The sequence below is a fragment of the Gasterosteus aculeatus genome, chromosome 12 (genome assembly GCF_964276395.1).
Source record: "Gasterosteus aculeatus chromosome 12, fGasAcu3.hap1.1, whole genome shotgun sequence".
In the NCBI taxonomy this organism is placed as follows: Eukaryota; Metazoa; Chordata; class Actinopteri; order Perciformes; family Gasterosteidae; genus Gasterosteus; species Gasterosteus aculeatus.
In genome coordinates this window covers 10,178,053-10,200,038 of record NC_135700.1, presented here as the reverse complement: position 1 = coordinate 10,200,038, position 21,986 = coordinate 10,178,053, and the positions used below count along the sequence as shown (strand labels likewise).

At 41.1% G+C, this 21,986-nt stretch overlaps 2 protein-coding genes across 4 annotated transcripts in view; one reads left to right on the top strand and one right to left on the bottom strand.

The window, feature by feature from the left end:
* The window catches only part of mettl15 (methyltransferase 15, mitochondrial 12S rRNA N4-cytidine), a 41,303-nt gene extending 39,956 nt beyond the window's left edge, over positions 1–1,347 (bottom strand). Inside the window, 2 exon segments of the mRNA XM_040200160.2 lie at positions 1,304–1,321; positions 1,324–1,347. Of these exon segments, the coding sequence (XP_040056094.2) occupies positions 1,304–1,321; positions 1,324–1,347 (42 nt within the window).
* On the top strand, positions 741–21,635 carry kif18a (kinesin family member 18A). 3 transcript variants are annotated; one of them, XM_040200140.2, is made up of 18 exons: positions 741–1,561; positions 2,371–2,717; positions 3,875–4,032; positions 4,346–4,450; positions 4,692–4,802; positions 5,056–5,253; positions 9,250–9,426; positions 9,535–9,609; positions 9,713–9,810; positions 12,188–12,350; positions 12,911–13,075; positions 14,035–14,156; positions 14,276–14,553; positions 15,502–15,558; positions 18,668–19,034; positions 20,371–20,463; positions 20,691–20,788; positions 21,055–21,635. In XM_040200140.2, the coding sequence occupies exons 2-18, from the start codon at positions 2,402–2,404 to the stop codon at positions 21,183–21,185; spliced, it is 2,712 nt and encodes a 903-aa protein (XP_040056074.2). In that variant the 5' UTR covers positions 741–1,561; positions 2,371–2,401; the 3' UTR covers positions 21,186–21,635. The 3 variants fall into 3 exon arrangements, with proteins under 3 accessions (XP_040056074.2, XP_040056036.2, XP_040056053.2); XM_040200102.2 differs by having other exon boundaries at positions 20,688–20,788; XM_040200119.2 differs by lacking the exon at positions 741–1,561 and having other exon boundaries at positions 2,370–2,717; positions 20,688–20,788.
* Positions 21,636–21,986: the final 351 nt, after the last annotated feature.

Below are 21,986 nucleotides of genomic sequence, written 5' to 3'. Positions count from 1 at the left end.
TTGAACTCGTATCACCACCATGCCATCAATACTAGTAAGTACATCTTTGGTTAATTATTTTTAAATTTTGGCATTCTACAGGAACAACAGTGCCTGCAGTGAGCCACATGGTTGAAAGGGTTTTCAGGTGTTTCCTGGCAACAGGATGCATTGGAAATTAGAGATCGGTTAGTGACGCACGATTCTAATGAAATTGAAATATTTTCAGAAGCTGAAGGAATGAAACTAATGTGCACCGGGCATTGGTGAACACAAAGCAAATAGTTAAATTGCTGCAAAGCGTAATACGGTATTTGAAGAGCATGATTGCTGTCAGTGAACCAAAACTCCTGTGCCTCACAGGGTTAAAATCTTGTTTATATCCACATTATTATTATTATTATATCACCGTTGTCTGCATCACGACGTAAATCAAGAACGTTACTCGGTTCCAGTCACATAAACTACCCCTTACTAGGAGAGCAGAAAATGATGGATGGATGAGTGGTGGACTGTTTGGAGCATAATAATTGCCACTATTATTTTCAACTGTGCCATCTTTACAACTTAACACATCCATGGTATAATTAAATTAAACATCCCCTCAGTACCATTCTCAGTAACATAATGTACTAAAAGATACAGAGCATATGATAATAGCATAGGCATTATTATTCAATTTGAGGACGAGGTAGTTTTTCGAAGGCCACGTGATTGAGGCCTCCTTGGTTGCCGTAGCCGGTAAGGTAAAAGGTCACAATAGCACGACTTTACAGCAGTTAGTTGCTGACAAGGACTCATTTTACCAGACGCGTGGAATCGATTGTATGTTGTTGTTGTTGTACTGCGATAAAAACGTCAATTTTGTGTGAAGCGGGTGATCAGTAGATAACGTGAACTATCTCGCCTAAAAAGAAACACCAGAACTAATGCAAGAATGGAGCTCACTTACAAAAGCACACTCTAACCCAAGTGCCAATGATGCGTTTGATCTTGGAGATGAGATAAGAAGGGATATGCGAGGTTTGGCACCCCGTTTAATCATTATCACGTGTGTGTGCAGGTGCTGTAATGCTTCATTTCGAGCCTGACGCCAGAGCTATGCATAGGACATTGTTGCTATGCATAGGATATTGTTGCTATGCCACCATGTTGGGTGCCCATGCGCGACTGCGTACACAACGGAGAGTGTGAAAATGTCGAACGAATGTAACGCCACGGATAGGGTCGCAACAGGCAATTTAGTTTCATTTAGACGCGTTTGACTAAGGTCCGCTGTGACGGGGAAACGTGTCTACACCTCTGGAAGGTTTCCGTAGCTTACCGTAGTAGAACACAGCGTGACTCCACCTTCAGCAGCAGCAGCATGTCCGGCGCGTCACCAGTGACGCGCAACCTCGCGTCCAATCCCCTGCGAGGGAGGAAGAGAGCTTTGTTTTTGAAAATATTGGCGCTAGTCGTGCTAGCTATCTCGCTATGCGTAAGGTTACCAAGCGACTTTGTTTTCCAGCATGATCTGACATTACTTGGTGTGAAATCGGAAAAACAGCAGGAAAAGAAAGATAGACTGTAATGACAAAAGGTAAGACGCAACGCTCGTTTAATCGCTTGTGGTGAATCCTACATGAAGACAGCGGCGCTCACGTAACCGTTACCGTTGGAAGTTGTACGAGAGCTGTTAGCTGTCAAAGCTAGTAGGCGTTAGCGTAGCCGTAAGCGTGTGGTTCATTGGGTTATTTGTCAGACAAGGTTTGAAAATATGGTTATTAAGTTGTTGTTGCGTCTTTTTCAACCTGCCGGTGAACATAATGTTAACTTACTTAATGAATCCATTCATTTAGTATCGTTGTTATGTGTAATGTGCAACGGCAGGGATGGACGTGGGCATAAACACAATGACATTAAGTCAGTTTTCTTTTGGACATGTTAAAATGTATTTGCCCGTTTTTTTGACACACCTGTCTTAATCCAGTGTATTTGTACAACATGCATCACAAACATATTTAAAGCTACATCAATGAAGATGAACCAAATATTAATTCATATTAGACATTGCAAAATGTCCATTACAATTCAACAGCAATGCAAAAATGTTGTGTTGAAACGCATCTTTACTGTGTACTGAGACAAAATGCTTAAATAATCTACTACTACGCATTTTACAATAAGACTTTATATTCAGTAAAAAGAGCATGTCAATTATCTGCAATGCCATTGGGGATAAACTGAGACCAAAATTCCAGGGAGGCCAGGGAAACTTTTTGTTTTTGTTATGATCTTTTCCACTGTATAATCTAAATTTGTATGATTTATTCTGCATTTTGTTCAAACATACACTGGTGATTTGCAATGGGGAAAATATAGTTAACATTTTTGTCTTTTGTTTTGCAGCAACATTTCAGTAACTACTAGAAGGACCAAAATGGCAAGTGACGTATGCAGCCACGTGAAGGTGGTTGTTCGAGTGAGGCCAATTAACGAGAAGGAGAAGCAGGAAAACTGTCGAAATGTGGTTCAGGTTGTTGACAACCACATGCTCATATTTGACCCCAAGGAACTGGATACATCATGTTTTGGGTCGCAAAGAGTGCGAAACAGAAACGTCAACAAGAAGGCTAACAAAGACCTCAAGTTTGTTTTTGACCACGTCTTCGGCGAGAACTCTACCCAAGTTGAAATCTTTGAGAGCACCACTAAAGGAATATTGGACGGTTTGATGAACGGATATAACTGCACAGGTAACAAAGGAATATGTAGAAGATGTATTGGTTGGTCTATAGAACGGAGTGATTATGTTAAATCATCTATTATATAATATTGCTATTTTCAAGAGCCTGAGCACTGACTATCGACTGCTCTGCGTGGCTATTGCAATTCATGCTGTGAATTTGGTTGTATCAATGGCATTATGGAAATGGTTATATTGTCACTGAGCTTTACAGCTTTTATGAACATTACTCAAGAAGGCATATCAAGGTATACATGGGTTTGAATCCCTACTGTTACCAGGCTGTAGTGTTGCTAATAAACCACAGGACCTCAAGTTTACAGTAGCTCACGTAATGCAAAACTTCAACGCACAGCAACATAACATTAATTACAAGTTATTGCAGAGGAAGTCAAAAGTTGTTCAGAAAAAAGGGGGCGGGGGGTGTCCCTGACCCCTCGGGGGCTCTATAATAGAGTGAGCTAATCGGCATAGCAGTAAACTTTGGGGATTTATGACTGGCTCTCTTAAACCCCAGGGTGACCACATACTGAGGTTCAAATGGAGGTGTGAGCTACAGCGGCACCAAGTAAGAGCCGTGTTTTCCATTTGACTTTTCCTCAACGCGGCTCGCTGACTCAAGCTGGTGTCTCGTTAATTGAAACCGCTGCCTGTTGTCAATTTTGTCTGCTCCACGGTTCACTTGCTGGTCACTAGCTCACAACGCTCTGCAGTACCACTGTAAAAGCACAAATGGTGCATTCTGACAGCTGGTGTACCCGCTGCATTTGAAACCAATTGGCTTTAGAACGTCGTCATTGATCCATTGAAAGATGCCATGGGCAGTAAGAACTATTGATCCTGCAAAACAATATTCACTCTTTCTGCAGTTTATTCAGTACACCTGTCTACAACTACGTAATGTAATCTAACACAGCCGCTCTGCAGTAAATCCTGCCTTCAAGAAGGTTTTAGTGCTCAGCTTTTCTTGAAGAGGTCTTGATTCAAATGTACCATATTTTTTGTCAACCAACACAACACGCATGGGCTTTATTTTTCATATTTACATTTATCACATACAGAATTGTGATTAAGCTCCATCCAAATTAGGCTTGATATTATTGTTGCGATCAATATTTACTTTGATGTGCCTTTTACTTTATTAAAAGGAGTTTTTCCCACTTACAGTGTTTGCCTACGGTGCCACTGGAGCAGGCAAGACGCATACTATGTTGGGCTCCCCAAATGATCCTGGTGTCATGTACCGCACCATGACAGAGCTGTTCAGCCGCATGGACGAGGCCAAGGAGGAGAAAGAGTTCGCAGTTGCGTTCTCGTATCTAGAGGTGATGATTTTTTTCTTTTCTTTTCTACTGGTGCAGAACCTGTCCTAATCTTGTGTCACGGTGCTTATCGGACTTAAATTCTTGTCCTTCACACACAAAGTGGCCGTTTTTAAATGTATTACTTTGAATTCTTTCATCTTTGAAATAAGAGGAATTAAGTTGCTTACTGTTTAAAACACGTCTGCATAAACTGTCTCACGTGAAAGTCTGGGCGAGTCAGAAATATTTTCACTATTTCTGTCTTCACGGACGTCCTGCAACGGTGTTGAGTTGTTTGGAGCTGTTTGCAATTACATGTGTCGTTTGTTTAAAGGTTTACAATGAACAGATCCGAGACTTGTTGGCGAATGCCGGCCCACTTGCGGTCAGAGAGGACAGCTCTAAAGGAGTCGTTGTTCAGGGCCTCACGCTGCATCAGGTCAGTAGCATCAGAGTGTATCAAAGGTAAATACTGGTTTCATTGCATAGTCTATTTCGTGGAACCCAGTTAGCCTTCCCTCACTTGCTTTTGCAAAACATCACAAGTTTGTAGAGGTTGTACAAGATTAGATGACAAAAAATTTAATGTCGTACTCCATAAAACCCAGATAAGTTGCTGTGGGGATGCTTTATTGGGTCACACTACATCTATGTATTTCCTTTTTTTCTCCCCTATACAGCCCAAATCTGCAGAGCACATTCTTGAGGCGTTGGATTCTGGCAACCGCAACAGGACCCAGCACCCCACTGAAATGAATGCCACCTCTTCCCGGTCCCATGCTGTATTTCAGGTATTTCCATCCGGTGTTATTGAAATCTAGAAGCACAGTTATGCTGTAACATGATGTCAAAATGTGGAATATTATAAGCAAGATAATAATAATAATAAGCAACAGAAGAAATATAAAAGCTTACCTGCAAACCGTTGTCACTCCTCAATTTAAGTATAGGAAGTGTCTGGTTTCATTATAACCATCTGACATTGTGCCACCATTTGCTTTTCGATAGTCTGGAATTCACAGTTTTTTTTATTATTTTCTTCAGATATATTTAAGACAGCAGGACAAAACCGCCAGCCTCAATCCCAATGCCTGCGTCGCCAAGATGAGCCTGATCGATCTGGCCGGCTCGGAGAGGGCCAGCGCCACCAACGCCAAAGGTGCTCGTCTTCGGGAAGGCGCTAACATCAATCGCTCACTTCTTGCCCTAGGAAATGTTATCAATGCACTTGCTGACCCAAAGGTGAGTTGATATTACCTGTCAGATAGTGTATATACTGTAGATGAGATACAGAGGGCTGGAAAAGAATACGGTTGGACCCACATTTTAATGTTAAAAGGACAGAAATGTGGTGCTGAAATTGAACATGCATTGCTTAGACAAGCAGCCTATTTATTTTTTTCTCATGCACCGAAACATTCTGCCCCATGTAGCACTGTGTGGAGTTGTTCCTGGAAAACCTTAATTGTTTTGGACAACACTTTGACTTGTTGTCCAGGAATAGAGATATCAGGGGAAAAGAAACTGAGTAATGTTGTCTCTTTTTAGATGTTTTTAGAAAGTGTTTTAACTAGGGCTGCAACAACAAATCGATAAAATTATTATTTATTATTATTATTATCAAAAGCGACTTGTGACGCGCGATTATTGCGTCACTCAATGAGTTGCGGAGATGTGCGCGTTACTAAAGACCCTGAAAGTGTGTCAATGGCAAAATATGCAAAGTCAACGTAACCTGGCACGGGAGCACCGCGTTCTCCCGTTTTGACGAGCCTCCAGCTGTTTACTCGTTATCCATCTGATCAAGCTAGCGTTAGCTCGCTAATAACAGCAGTAAAGCAGTTAAAAAAGCAGACTAAGAAATGTTTTTATTTACTTGCCCTTTTGGACCATTCAGTTGATGTTATGCCTGTAAAGGGAGACACTGTGATCCATTAAACCAGCGCGGCTAACTAAGAAGCCTCTAATGCATTTATTTACAAATGCTATTTTAAATTAATCTCATAGCAACATGTGTTATTTTTTTAGCTGTACTTAGATGGGGTATATACCTTTACTTAACTTGCACTATAATGATGGTAATAATTTAATGAACTAGAAAATTCCGCAGTAATTTTAAGAGCGTGGCCTCACCTGCCTCCAGGTGCCTTTGCATGAGTCGGCCAAGCAGGCAAGTGAAGGCTAGCCACAAAGGCTAGCTAGCAAACTAAAGACACGACCGATTTTCTCTGGCTGTCTTAGCCACTTGTCAGCAGTTAGGTCCTGTTATTCCTAGTGCAATGCTAGCTAGTGCTATGTTAGCGTCATGCTAGCGCCCCCCTCGCGCTTCGCCCGTATCGGCGCCTTGCCCCCCACCTGAGTCATTCCTCTTTGCCAGCATAATGGCACACGATTCCCGATGGGTCCCGACAGTTTGAGACAATTCCGATCAACGGTGCGGGATGATATGCATGCCAAACTTCCGTACGGAAGGAGAATAATAATAAGTATGTGAGATTACAAGAAGTTTGGCTCAGCTTCACTTGCCACACTCAATAAGCTTCAAGTGAACATGGGGTGTGTTTGTGAGTGTAGTATAGAGAACAAGTTCTGACGTTAAAACAAATCCTTTTTTCTGATTTTGTATTTTTGTTTATTCTATTCAAGGAGCAACCTGTACTTTCTGAAGTATTTTTGCAATGTGGATTTGCAGTTCTATTTTAGAATAAATGGTTGGTAAAGAAGGCTTTTTAATGCTGTTATTTTTATCTGATTCTTCGATTAATCGAAGAAATAATCGACCGATTAATCGATTATCAAAATGATCGTTAGTTGCAGCCCTAGTTTTACCGTGTTCAGAGGTTAAGATTATCGATCTCTTCATGAAGGAATCTAATTTTTCGACTGTGTGCCCGATTATGCAACACCTTTAAATGAACAGAAGACCTCCTGGTTAGCCACCATGTGTGCACAGCAGCATCTGTCAGACAGTAGGAACTGAACTAAGAGTGTAGCTTGGTAACAGAAGAAAATGCTGCTTTATGAATCATTAAAAAAAAAAAGTTGTAGAAAAACTTTATTTAGAAACTTTTCTAATCCACAAAAAAATGTTAACTCATGCAAGATTCTACAGTTTTAACGCTGATCAAATAAGTTACATTAAACAACGCCGTGTGTTTGCTGATACATAGTAAAGTTATAGCTGAATTTTAGATTCTGCGTAGTCCGTATTGTTTTATATTTGCGTCGTGGCATTTCTAGCCCTCGTTCTTCAACTGCAGATGTTGAACCAAATTTACAAACTGTCTGACAGTCTGTCAGTCAACACATTTACAATATATATTAAATATAGATTTGAACAGACAGTGGACAACTACAGGGAATGTGCTTCAGCTGTGTTTTGTCAACTGAATATCTGGCTAGTATTTCATTCCTGTTGCATACATTACCCTGAAAAGCAGTCTTCTCATTTTACACACCAGTCCCAAGGGACGAGGCACCAGCAGGCCACATGCGTTCAGGAAGTGATGTGCAATTATACCACGTCCACGTGGAAACGGGATCCTTCGTTGACTGGTTACTTAATTCTTGTGTTAAAACTGTGTCCAGTTAGTATTACAGCCTGCTCACCATTTATGAGCGTCGTCGTCATGGACGTAGTTTGATCTGGTCAACTCACAGCGGCCACCACCTCTCCTCCCCTCCCCGATCCCCACCATCGTTGGTGCTGCAGTCTTGACTCTGCAGATACATGGAATTGATGTTGTGGACACTTGTGTCTGCGGGTGATGTGCCATTCATTTGAGTAAAGACAAATGTTTAGCACTTCTGTCCGGGCAGTTCAGTACGTCATGCTGTGCTGCGCAGAGGTTTTTCTTTTGAAAGCCACGCAGATACATTTGATCTGGGAATCCTTTCTCACCGTTTGGACTGTCTGTCCACATAACGCCAGTGTTTCCGAGCAACAAAAAAAGGGCTTACGTAAAAAGTTGGGTACATTTGACAGGGCCAATCGTGCTCAAGTAGAAAACTGAGCTTTTTTGGGGAAGAAGACTGTAAGACTTGAGGATCCTTGCAGTATTGTAAAGCCACACATGGTCATTTTAATTTATTTTTTAATGTTTTGTCGTTTTTTTCTCACTATCACAATATCCAATAGTAGTACACGAGAAAGCTTATCTGCGATATTATCCACGATGTTTAGCTTAACTCTGCTTAACAAATAGCGCTTAAAACCTGTGTTCTAATCACTCTGTGATCTTGCCTGACGATCGCAAAAAAAAAAAAAGTATTATGTTGTCTGTTGTCACGAGAATCAATGTGAGCGATTGTGGGGAGTGAAAGATGAGGGAACAGAGCACCACATGGTCAGCATTACCAGAAGTAGCCCCTTGTCCACGGGTTCATTTTGAAGCGGTTCCTCTCCTCCCTCTCACTCGAGCTCCCTCCATTTCCTGGAACTTTGCAGAACTTTTATACGTGCGACAGATTGAAAAGGATTATCCTAACAAACAATTGAGTTTAGCTTAAAATATCTACATTGCTGAAAGAATGCGTTTGGATGCCTACGCCTGTGTTCTTATTAAAGTTATATTTTCCAAATTGGCAAAGCTATCCTGAAACTCCCTGGACGTGACATGAACTATGACTGACGTCTCTGAATCCAGATGTAGGCTTTAGGTTTTTTGTGCAGGCCCAGCCGCTAACCCCAGAAGAGATTATTTTACTCTCCTTTGTTACCTTTAATGTGACTCTACGATCGCAGTGCCCACGAGATTGTGACTCACCTAAGCAGCTGTAGTCTATCTAAGTCCTTTATTGAAGACCGAGCTGTGTTCACAGACCAGCTGCAAAAAGACTCCGGAGCCGCTGCTGTCGATGGCTGTTCCCTGATTCAACCCTAAAAGGAACGCTCCATAGTGAACGTTGCCCTTTGGGTTTATTGCTCCCCAGCAAATAGTGTAATATGACTAAACTGCTCCTATAGAGCTCGTCCAGATGGAGAGTGCATGTTCAAGCGCACCCCACATTTGTGCTCCCCTGCACCCCACAGCAACAGCAACGGCGCACCTTCCCTTTGGTTCAGATCACGGTTGACGCAATTGGATGGAAATCATCCTTTCTGTTTGTTTCATGCTTTCAGTATATGTTTAGGTCAAGGATTTTCTGAGCTGCTCGTTTTTGGTTCACCTTTTGTAAACCCATCAATCAAATCGTTTTTGTTTCTTTGGGCTAATGTAATCTTCTTTTCTGTTCCAGAGTAAGAAAACTCATATACCGTACAGGGACAGCAAGCTGACGCGACTACTTAAGGACTCCTTGGGGGGCAACTGCAGAACGGTTATGATTGCCAATGTCAGCCCCTCGTCCAAGTCATACGATGACACCCACAATGCACTGAAGTATGCCAACAGGGCCAAGGAAATTAAGTCCTCGGTTAGTATTATAGGCATTCCATTGTTTCACAATTGTCTTCTGTTATTTCATTGTTGTGATACTTGAGCTATAGGCATATGAAAACCTTCCCCTTCCCTTACATTTCAGCTGAAAAGTAATGTTGTGAGCCTGAACAGCCACATTGGCCAGTATGCAGTGGTATGTGAAAAGCAACGGCAAGAGGTAATATGAAGCATCATATGCCGCTCTTTAACAGAATATCTCAATTGTCGCCCTACTCCTGGTTCAATTCTCACCACTATTTCGATGTTTCTCTTCTATAAAGATTCTACAGTTGAAGAAGAAATTGCAGGAATATGAGAAGAACGCGGTGCATGGGGCTTCTAACATGATCACATCTCAGAAACAGGCAGAGTTCAAAAGGTAAGCATCCAAACAAGTGTTTGATTCAGATTGAAACCTGCCGTTGTTTTTATTTGATAATATTTTAAATATTGATTAACATGAGGTTAATAGGACCTGTGCGTGCGTGCGACACTTTGTAGGCCGTTGTTATTGCAGATTAGGCAAAGTAACCTTGAGTTGGGTCTCCTCCCATCTCTGACTTCGGTCCGTCCCGATAACGACTCCTCCTACCTGTAGTGACCTCAGACTTGGCGGTGCAAGATGCTCTCTGCTCTAAAGCTGCACCTAAAATATTCATGGTTGAACTATAATGTTCTGTATGATAACTTGAATATCCTGAATAGATAGAAATAGTTTGTTCACATGTTGATCCTACCGCTATCCTTTTGTTCAAGAATGGGATCCCAACGTTTAAACTAAAATGTTGCTGGAATAGAAGCGAAGCAACCTTTTCTTACCCAAAGCATCGGTAACTTACTGTGTCGATGTGGATATCATTAGTCAAAAAAGCCAGCGGCTGTTCATTTGTTATGTGCTGCCTTGCGCACACACTCGCAACACAATGTATTAGTGGTGTTTTTGACAGCTGACCTGCCCAAAGCGCGATGGAAACAAAGTTTTCAGAATCTGTGATCGAATGGCACTTCTGCTAAACAACTTGTCCGTGTTACTTCTATGAAATGCTTTGCCCCGAAATGGCCACTTAAACCTCCTGGAAAACAAGACCTCTTCGTAACAATCCAATGGCCGTCTTTACCAACCTCTTTCAACGTGTATTTCTTCTTGTTTTTTTTTAATCATTTTAGGGTCATTGTTTTGGGATTAAAACGTGTTGTTGTAACAGCACCTGAGTAAGAATTAGTGCTCTGCAACATATACCAATATTTTCATACAGTGAGACTTTTTTGATTCATTTCCACCCCTGACCCACACTGCAGCCAACGGAGCAGCCAGATACCAAAACATTGAACAAAAGTGACAAATTCATCTATTATTTATCTATTATCAAATGTCTGCTATTTCTATGCTTTTATCTTATTTGTCTTTTATTAAAACACAGTGACCCATTCCAAAATAGTAAATGGGACTGAGTCCTGCTTGTTTTTAATCCAACGCTCTATTCAGGAACTATTTTACTTTATGGATTCAAAACAAAAATGCTACTTTAAAGCTCAAATATCTAGGTGGAAAACACTGGCGTTTAGAGTTATGTTTTATTTAAATGTGGAGTTTTAATTTGAGGGAGAACTGTTGAGAACATATATTTTTATTCAAATAATATATACAAATTGATTTCTTTTACACAAATCCGATCGATTCATCTGTACGGCATCTGTTGGGGTATTTGGGCGGGGGACATGGAAAAGCTGAATGAGTCTCACGCCCACGCATTTCATTCACTGGCATCAGAATTCACAACTCGCACAGTGAGCGGCTCTGAATAGAGGCTGCACGCTTCTCACGCTATTAAAAATTCAGCAGTCTAGCGAGGCCACGACGTCTCCTACGTCACCGGAGTTACATTGAAGAGTGCAGTCACATTTCAGCGACAGCTCTCCAGTCGCATTTACCTGCACACCTCTCCTGCCTCTCCCGCTGCTTTGACTCCAACCTGACATCGCCGCACCCTTGTTCCAAGAATACATATATACATCATGTAGCTAAGAATATCTCTCTGGCTCAGTCTAAACAGAGCTGGTATCTAGCTGAGGCTCTAGGTTGTAGGAAAAGGTTAGCAGCATTTATTACTTGTGGAGAGTACCTCTTTTAGCCATGCAAGTGTTTGATTAAATAAATTGGTATATTTTTACATTTTAATTATTAGCTATATTGTATTTAAACTGGTGTTGGCCTGTTAATAAAACAATTGAATATCTCATGGCCTTCGGTGGTACTCGGGAACAAGTGGCTTGTAAGAGTGTATTTTCACAGCAATTAATGTGAATGTGCTCCTTTCGTGTGGCACACAAGCTTCTAATCACATCCTGCAATGTTTTATTGGATTGCATTATACTAAGAGTTGTTTCTAATATTTTGTGCCCTCTGTCTGTTTGAACAAGAGCGGACAAAAAAAAAAGACACCATTCAACAAAATACCAAGCCTCCAGGATGACCAGAGTTCATGGACGCCTGTCTGAGAGTAGCAGCTCAAACGGGGCACAAAGACAGTTTATCAAGGCTATACTTAAATTACAAAGAAGATGATACTAGAATCACCCGCTCTGCTTTTTAGCACAATTCATTTGCCAAAATGATTTAAAGCTTCTTCTTTTTTTTTTATATAAACATCAAAGATTGCACTTTTTACTTTCAAATTTGACTTTCAACTTTCTAAAGCTGCCCTTTTATAAGGCAAAGCCTCTTGCAATTGAACATCACTCTTCTCTCCCTCCAGGGTGTCGGAAGCTCTGCAGCAAATCTTCTCGGGCCGAGCCCAAATCAGGAAAGAGCAGCTGGATCTGGAGAGACAACTGAAGGAGAATGAGCTGCGCCAGCGCTACACTGAGGAGGACAACCTGCAGGTCCAATGTTTCTGTGCCAGAGAAAAGACTGAGAAGGTAGTTGATGCTTACGCTGCTTTCCACAGAGTCCATCATGCACGCAGAAAGTCTGCTGCTGAGTCATCATTTCACTTCTGGGTTCTCAGTAGTTGTCTTGGCCTCTCCATTTACACCACTACAAGACAGGGTCACTGCTCCGCAGCTTTTCCATTCGAGGCCCTGGTGTTAGTCCCGGTTGTAAATGCCATTTAAAGTATAAATTGTGAATTATTAGTACTAAACTTTGCAGAATTGTTTGTGTCATCCATTACCAACTAAATGATGGGAGCATTTACCAACGAAATTTGCAGCGGCTGCATTTCTTAAAATATTTCTTTTATGAAGTTACAGTAGTTTCAAGAAACCATTTTCTGAAAATTAACAACAAATGCTTAGTTCTTTCAGATTCATAAATATTGATGAATACTAGACACAAATATGGCTTGCCATGTTGTTAGCAGCTTTAGTTATTGTTAATTAGACCACATAGTTAACAGTATGTTATACTGACAAACAATGGACAATTCATGATATCACCTAAATCTTTGTCCTGTTTTCTATTTCTTTTTATTTATCAGGCCACTTGCAAGCACGAGCGGAAGATTGCCAGCTTACGCACTCAGCAGCAACACATTCGCAAACGACTGAATGAGACACAAACACGTTTCCTGGACAATGACGGCTTGCTTCATCGTGTCGAGAATGACATTAAGCTGCTAAAGTCGGATGATCAGACCTCAGAGGTACACAGAACTAATTAACTCTCACATTTACCTAAAAACAACTGAGGAATGAAGGGGAAAATATGTGCTTTGTTCTCAATAAAGTGTGTGTGTGTGCGTGTGCGTGTGCGTGTGCGTGTGCGTGTGCGTGTGCGTGTGCGTGTGCGTGTGTGTGTGTGTGTGTGTGTGTGTGTGTGGTCGGTCTTATTTATTTTACTACTTCAGACAAATATAATTGTTTCAATGTGTAATCGAGACCTTTTTTAAATTTCAACACGCAAGTTATTCCAAGTTCAAGATGAGATGAGTTATTCAACCAGTTCCGGAAATGAACAGGGTGGAAGTATTTTGAGTTAGTGGTAGACAAACGAGCACAATTAGACGTAGGCAAAAACTTCACAATGTGGTTTCCGTCCTTCAGAACTGGTGTTTTTTGTTTGTTTATTTTGGAAGCTGGGCTCTGCCTCCACCGGTGTCGTGACTGTCTTAGTTTTCTTCCCATCTGTTCTTCTAGTAATTAGAAGCGTGCTCATTTTATTTCTCCGGCTCACTCGTGGATCACTGAAGAGAATAAATCAATACCCTTTACTCGTCCCTCACACAGCAGCCAGTTCCCTCAAACCATGCCCATGTTATGTTTTTCTTCTTCATCCTTTCTTCCAGGAACTGACCTAGAACTGTGACGCACCCACCGGTCAAATGTTCTCTCTGCTGTTGTTTCGTAGATTCTTTACGTCAGAGGTCTTTCTCTTTTTTTTTCCCCCTCTCCTCTCCCGCAGCCCGAGCAGATAGCTCTTCTGGTAATGCACCGATGAAAACAGAACTTTGCATCTTCTATCTCGTAACCCGACCCCTAATCACCTATTGGCTGTTTTTTTATTCTGCCCACCAGAGTGCTAATCCAATATGCTGCCGTTATGTTAGAATGCTTATTGCCTCATCATTTATGGTCTCTGAAGACATTTCTTTGTGTTGTTCAGCTTTTAGATAAGAGCCTACATTGTCACCGACTGGAGCTGCAGGTTAATGACCTCAAACAACACATCAAGCAAATGGTCGAGCTGACCGCACTGCAGGATCAGGAGAACAAGCGCATGCAGAAGTAGGTTGACTACACTAGTGAAGAACCAATACAGTGCAGAAGATGATTTATCCCACTGTCACTCGTGTTCATTTTCCTGGAAGAAATATCTCAATAATACCTTCTCCGTTGCATTTTAGAATGATGAACATCGTGTTGCCGGCTTACAGTCGTAACTACTCCGCGTTGCGGGCTGCCGGGGAGGTCACGCCCGCAGACGAGATGGAGAACCAGGAACTGGAGCAGGTTGTGTTGAGGGAGCGAGGTGTGGTCTGGGCTGACCAGGAGGGGCTGGGGGAGCCGCTGAAAGGAGCAGGGGTTAGAGAGGGGGCGCTGAAGGCGAACGAGGCGGACCGCAGCGAGTTGGCACCTGTCCTGTGTTTCTCCAATCTGCTGTACCACCAGAATAGCCCCTGCAGTAAGTCATCATACATCATACTACCATTCTTCTGTTGAGCTTTTATTTATGAATCCGATTCCAATCGTTACAATACAATTGGAAATTATGACATGGTTATTTTAGATCGATACATGTGTTGGTTAGTCTAGAAAGTAAAGAAAAACTGAAATGTCCATCACACAGTCTCAAGAGTAAATGTATTTGTAATGGCATCCCATTGAGCGCAGGTTGCTTTTCTAGAATTGGTCACAGAAGCCCACGTGACGCCTGGATATAACAAAGTGAAGATATTAGTCAGGTGTCTGTCAGATAGTTCAATGAGGGCCAGACTGCGCCGCCATTACAGTGAGACGTAGCAGCTGCCGCACCACGCCCGTGTGACATACAGGACATGACAGACAGCGGGGAATGAACCAAAGCTGGCTAACAATACTCAATTCCTCTGATAATGTCTATCAATTGTGAGACATTAAACTCTGCACCTGTTCCCCGGTTCCTCTGCTGACTCATTTCAAATTGTATTACATTCAATACTTCTTTCAAGCGTTTTTTTTTCTTCTTCTTTTTTGTGGAATTGCAAATTGAACTTATTGTTAGTAGAACAAAGAATGAAAACTCTTGGATAAAGATGTTAACGTCAGCCTCCTCGTGGAACATTCCAAGTTGCATTATAAATTACATCTGTTTTGCTCTCACTTACCGCCTGCGCCCCCTTGTACACGCTACTGTACCGTGCGTCACGCTTAGGCTTTTGTGTGAGATTTTTATTTCATTGAAATGGTTTTATATTCCTATTTAATAAAAGTAACATTGCATGAAACTTTTGACTTTGAAACTCCAAGTAAGAGAGCATATTTCAAACGTTTAGTAAGAATGTCATATTTCTTAATGAAACAGCAAATTCTGCCTATTTGTGATGCGTTAAAGTCTCTTCTCATTGACTCTTTATTATTGCTTAATTGTCAGGTGCGGAGGGCCGTACGAGGAGAACATCACTGTGCAATGCTGCTCCGTCACCCAAAGGTAAAGGTCCTGTCCTCTCCCCCGTCGTGCTACCGTACTCAAGTCATTAATCTAAAACCGCCGCCTGTTAATCTCTCCTCCCCCTCAATCATTCACTTCTCTGCTTGTCAGCTTTCACTCTATCACTCTTGCCAAAACTCACTGCTACATTTGATTCAAGCAGAACGCACACGCATTGAGGTTCTACTTTCAAAGTGCGATTAGAATTGTTCCATTGTTTTAGGGAGGCCTCGATTTCCACTTTGCCGTGTTGCTTTTCATTTGCTGAGGATGATGTTTTTCGCCGTTTAAGTAAAAGTCCTTGTTCGAAGTAGTAAAATAAACAATAAAACTCAGACATGTAATATAATTTGATTTATAGCTGTTCTGCAGACATTCTGTCTTGGCCAAAACATGAATAATAAAGCAATTGTGAATACTCAAAACCACTTTTATAGAGGAAAAACTGTACACATTGAACCTTTGGGGAAATGTAACACAAAAAACCCTGTGAAATATTGCAGTTTAAATAGGCTGTAATGATATTTAATGAAGGTGGTCTGCATTTCATTGAAAACTATTGTGGGAAATTTTACTTTTGAAGAAAATACTTGTGCCAGATGACCAGAGTTCCGTGAATGGAAATGAAACATGGAAGCACCAGGGAATTTGTCGCTGCTATTTTATTTCCTTGCAAGTTTTCATATATAAATTATTATTGCCTCTCCGGCCGTAGTTTCTATGTCAAGCCAGTTGTTTTAGAGTTGTTTTTTCTCCCCATCTGGTCATTCATTGCAATCTTCTCATATTATACATTTTCTTTGCCAATACATCTATTGTTGTCTTTCCACATGTGTCAACACCTCCACAAACATAAAAACTGTCTCACAATGGCAAGCTTTGATATTTTACCAAACAAACAAGTTAAATAGCCCAAACCTTATTCACCAGTTGGCACAACCGAGACAAAACATCGGGAGGATTTGGTGTTTGAGAAAATAAATTTGACCGTACACTAATATAATGATAGTTAAATAATGCCTGTTAGTAGTAGTATTATTATTATCATCATTGATTATGTTCCCATAATTCAGATATACAGTATCTACTGCTTTATCTCTATGATAAATTACTAACTGAACAGAATCGTGCAGCATTCAGCTATTATTCTAAATTCTAAATTGTATAAATCTGAAATAACACCGATGTTTAATGAATAATGCCTCCACATCGCATTACAGCACACTGCTCTGATCCCCTCCTGATGCTGTTGCCGGTCCCTCGCTGCTTCTCCAGCTCTTAATGGTAGCCACTGCAGCATGTTATGAGAAATAGCTCCACCCTGCAGTTTGCAAAGCCAATCAAATTCCATTGCTTTTAGAGAGGGGTGAGGTTTTGCCATAGCATTAACTCTTTGTACACTGCTTAATAATAGCAAATCAAACAAAAGTAATCACTTTGAAGGAAAACGTGTCCACACATGCATTTATTAATAGCTTCGGGATTTTTCATTCAGCTACCTCCCACTGCCTCCTTCATGCTGTTATTTTTATATTCCTCTACCTTTCACTTGTCTTATCTATTTTTTCCTTCTTAGATTTTTGCTGTCCTTGGCATCAAACATCTGTTAGTCTGGCTTTTTCTGCCTTTCTATCCGTCCTGCCCTGAAATGTTTTTCTCTGTCTGTCTAGCATCTAACCCTCTCAATCCCTCCTGAGCTCCATTCATGAAAATGCAGATCCACAGCAGGGCAGGAAAAAACGTCAACAGACGTAAACTCTCCTGCTCCACCAACCAGAAAAGGCGCACTATAAAAAACAGGCAGCAGCAACCAGGCGACCCTAATTCAGCACAGCCTCTACCAGAAATAGCAACTCATGCATGTATTAATCCCCTACAAGCCAAAAATATGTGATTGAAGGAACTCTGCTGCCATTTGCTGCTAGGGGCAACTCCTCTGCACAGAAAGGGGCTGTTTGTCATCATCTCCTCGCTCGCTGTGCTGTCTGAGGTCTGACTCACATTTGCTAAATATTGCATTTTGATATTTAAAGTAATGGGTAAGTCAGTCGTTCACCTTTGCATTTAGAGCTCATACTCCCTTTAAGTGCTGGCATTTTTCCTTTTAAGCCCCCTCCCTAACCCCCACTACACGCCAGCAGGAAATGCCATGAGCATAATGTGATGCAGACACCGTGATTTAACCTCATTACCCTCTGCAACTCATGCAGGTTTTTGTTGTTGTTTTTAAGTGAAGCTAGACAAAGTGGTAAAAAGTGACTGGATACAATTTCTCATATCAATCGGTATTTAAATACATACAGGTATATATCATTTGGTTATCCTGTTTCAGTTTTAGTGCTGCTGAATAGACAAACGGGTTCATTGTCATTGGGACCAAACATTCTGTTCATCGTTTTGAACAGCAAATAGCCAGGCATCATCACATGTAATGTTTTAAATGAATCATTTTGCAGAACCCGCACACTAGCTCTAACTGCAGGGAGGTTTGCAATTTTAAGCCTAAAACATTGAAACTCTAAACAAATAAAAGACTTTACTCCTGGAAATAGTTTGTTGTGCTGAATTCCTCATCATTTTATTGCTCCCGGAACTCACAGGCATGATACATTTGACCATCATAGAAACGAGAAACGGAGTACCCTATAATAGATTGACAAAAATGATATATACATTTAATATTTTGAACCGACAGCATCTTCAGAAGCAGCACTTAGATTTTCTCCTTTCAAAAGTGGAGTTGAAAGAGTCCAGTCGTGTGTTTGAGCACCGCGTTTTTCTTGGTTTGAAATAGAAGATCCGAGGCTGTTAGCAGGTAAAATCCTCGACTTCACATCTATTTATAAAGTGCACTGCTTTTTTTAGATAATAATATATTCTGACATTGTGATGGTGGGCACTATAATGTTTAGATGTCCTGTGTTATGCATAATATCCCCTGATCACAGGGAATGACCTATTCACATCACTAACCGTAAAAAATATAAAGGCTTTCTCTGAACCCGCTTTATGATTATCATCATCTTGCATTGTCATTTAAGTTGAATGCAATTTATTGCTGCTTTGTTTGATTCCTATTAACTGCCTATTCTTTTTCTTTTGTTTTTAGTTGAAGGAAAACCGACAAATACAAAACTGGAACCACCTCCCAGAATGCTAATCCGAAGAAACTTGTCTGCGTCACTGGCACCGCAAAGCCCCCGGCCCCCGGAAGTGCTTGAGGACGACATGTTCGCTCTCCAGTACACACCTGAACCGTCGCAAAAAACGGTTTGGGCCCCGCCCCAGAGCTCTGCCAGCGACATGGACCCCGACATGACATTTGAGGTTCTGGACAATGCAGAAGAAACTGCAAGTAATGCAACGATTATAATCCGCATCGGGAGTCCCTGTCGAGCATCAACGGACGTCTCGGATCCAGGCCAACCTCTGCATCTCCCCGAGGCCAGTGAGGGGAACCGGGTTCCTACTAAAAAGTGAGCAAATACCCCAAACCTTTCTTTTGATTTGAGGAGGTTTAACAGTTTAATCAGTTCAGTTCTTTCTGAAAGTTAATTAGTTAAGATTAAAAAAAAACATTTTTTCCGGCTGGCATGTAATGCGTACAAGTGTTTCTTAACTCAACACATGCTGTTACACTGCTGCATCAGCAGGAACCAACACGGAACATCACAATCAAACTGTGGATATCCATATTTATATATAAGTTCAGAGGGAAACATGCAGCAGCAGCCATGATGCATCTAAACCATTTGTCACACACTCTTGCGTCATGTAATTTACATGAACATGTTTTTAATAGCAATAGCGTGATAACCTACCAGCGCACCTTTTTGTTAATCCAGAACTCTACTAGTTAGCATTATTAGCGTAACTACAATGAACCTCTATGACATACAAAGCAGCTAGTTGGCAGCAAATAATTCCAATTTTCCAATTCAGAGCCAGTTCTCCTAAAATGAATTGCAATGTCACACAAATATCTTTCTTATCCAATATGGACTTCCCTCCCAATCACCTCTATGTCTCATGCATCAAAGGTCGGTTTGATCTAATTCTGTGTAAAGTCTCGACAAGGCATTAATTGGCCACTCAGGAGGCAATAGCCTGCCAGCAGACAGGAGTTCTTCTCCGGGAGAGAAAATGAGATACACAAGTTTGATTGGCAGATTTTGGGATTTGGAAAAAAAAATTCAACACGATATGTGCCAAGAGGCTTAAGTCAGCTAAGAAGGGGCAAATAGAAGAGGAAATATTTCAGACCGTATCATCCGTCGTGGTTTGTGTCAGCGCATAATGCTCCAAGCAGACGAGCCTCCACATCAACGCCTTGACCGTGTATCAGTTTATTTTACTAGAAAACCTAACAATTTAAATGCGTCCCCCTCAGTCAAAGAAATAGCCATTACTTGACAACGTTTTCGCTGCCCCACACTAATACTTTGTCTCGAGGCTAATCCAGACCATATGAGAGCACTTAGCACCTGGCTTCTAAGTTGTCTTGCAACAGTCAAGTCTCAAAGGAAAACTATTCCATTTGGTTAGCAAGAAAAACCATTAACTTTGTAAATATCTGTCGATATTAAGCAAACCGTGTGGAACGATGACGACAAATTTAGGGGAGTTTCTGTTTTATATTTGTGTTTAGAAAAACTAAAACAGGAAGGACCGACATTGATCTATTAATTTTGTAACACGAAGTGCCATAAGAAAATAAAATGCCCAAGACTTTATCTGTCAGACAAATTTCTAATGCAGGAATTGATACCATGCATTAATTATGTCACGGTAATGTGAAACTCTGCTCTGTAGATCACAGATCTCGTCTCTACAAGACTTGAGACGGACCAACCCGACCTACATGGACCTGACCTCCGCCGCCAAAGGAAAGCGCAAAGTTAACTGGTAACGTGCCTCTGCCTTTTTTCCTCTTATAGTTATGTGAATCAACTTGTTTTTTACCCTCTTTGTATTGAAACACACTTCGACATATTCATGATACCTCGCCGGTAAAGCTGGTTTCTGTCACCAACATTCATAGGAAGGTCTGAGTACTATTGTGACGGAGTTATTCGTGTTTTGATTGATTGCTTTTTAAAATATCCCTTGTCCGTTTTTTTCCACCATAGCAGCATCCAAGAACCGTCGACACCGGTTGCGTCTGCTCCAAAGCGCATAAAGAAGGACCCCTCAGTGGCCAGCAGACCACTCAGAGTGCATCGTTTTGCCGGTAAGTGACAACACACAAAAGCAAACTTAACAGGAAATGGACCGGATATTTTTAAATATAACTTAATTTTCCTATGAAGCATTTGAACAAGCCAGAATGTGATTTTTTTTTTTTCTTCTAATACTGTGTTGAGTTGTAACTTGTCTCCCACCACTCGGTTCCTGCATTATGTTTGAACAGAGTCATTTGTCTTATTTCCTCTCATCATGTAGTTGTTGTGTTGCTTATTGCTGCTCTCCCTTGATTACTGTGGCGTCTGTGCTCAGGTCCAGAGGAGAACAAGCCTCGAAGAGTACTGAGGAGCGTGTCTGAAGGAAATCTTCTCGAACCTCAGAAATCAAAGTCCTTTTTCTATAAAACCTCCCAACATTTAAAACGAGTGACCAAACGAATGTGAAGCAACATTGTGTTTGAATGTCTCCATTTTGTCTTCATGAACATTCTGCCTCTCATCCTTTTTCCAACCGTTCTCATATCAGTCAGGTGTTCCATTGTGAGGGTTTCTCCTGCAGAAAAGAAAAAGTAATAAGACGAAATGTATTATAAGTTGCACTGTTTAGTTTTTTTCTTTGACACAGCCTCACACTGAAGGGAAATTTTACTTGACTTGTATATAACAATTGTGTCGGACTTCTGTGTAGTTTAAGGATGTTTTTGTTTTTAGAATTTCTAATTTTTCCTTTAAATGTTTGCATTGAAACACTCCTTTTCACACTAACAGCAAGAATAAATAGGGCTGTTTAATAGCTCTACGTTGAGCTATTTGTATTTTAATGGTTTTTTATAATCCTGTACAGTTCGTAACATGGGGGCGGTAGACTCATAATAAAAAGTGCTTGTAACAAAACTGTGGCTGTCTTTCAATGAAGTTTGCGTTACAAGATGTTCCGATGATAAATAAGTGACGTGGGTCTCAGAAGGTGAAAAACACCAAGGCAAGAAATATGTGACTGATCCAGGAGTGACTCACAACAGGACTAGCAAAGATACCTCTACACTATTAAAAATAACCCATTTCATAAACCTCCAGTGTAGTGATTGATATGCTTATTGTCTCCACCAATACGTCGTGGGGCCTCAGGAAGAAGAGAGTATTTCACCGTTGAACAGAGTCCAGACTTCATTCAGTGTTCAAAGCGGCGTGGACCGAATGCAGTTTAAAATATACAAAATCCCATCTGCAGTTGCTGGATGACCA

Bases quoted from the DNA above. Each gene is read 5' to 3' on its own strand.
- kif18a (XM_040200102.2), top strand. From the start codon at position 2,402: ATGGCAAGTGACGTATGCAGCCACGTGAAGGTGGTTGTTCGAGTGAGG. The intron at 13,076-14,034 runs GTACACAGAACT...TGTGTTGTTCAG, and splicing joins CGGATGATCAGACCTCAGAG to CTTTTAGATAAGAGCCTACA. The intron at 20,789-21,054 runs GTAAGTGACAAC...GTCTGTGCTCAG, and splicing joins CAGAGTGCATCGTTTTGCCG to GTCCAGAGGAGAACAAGCCT.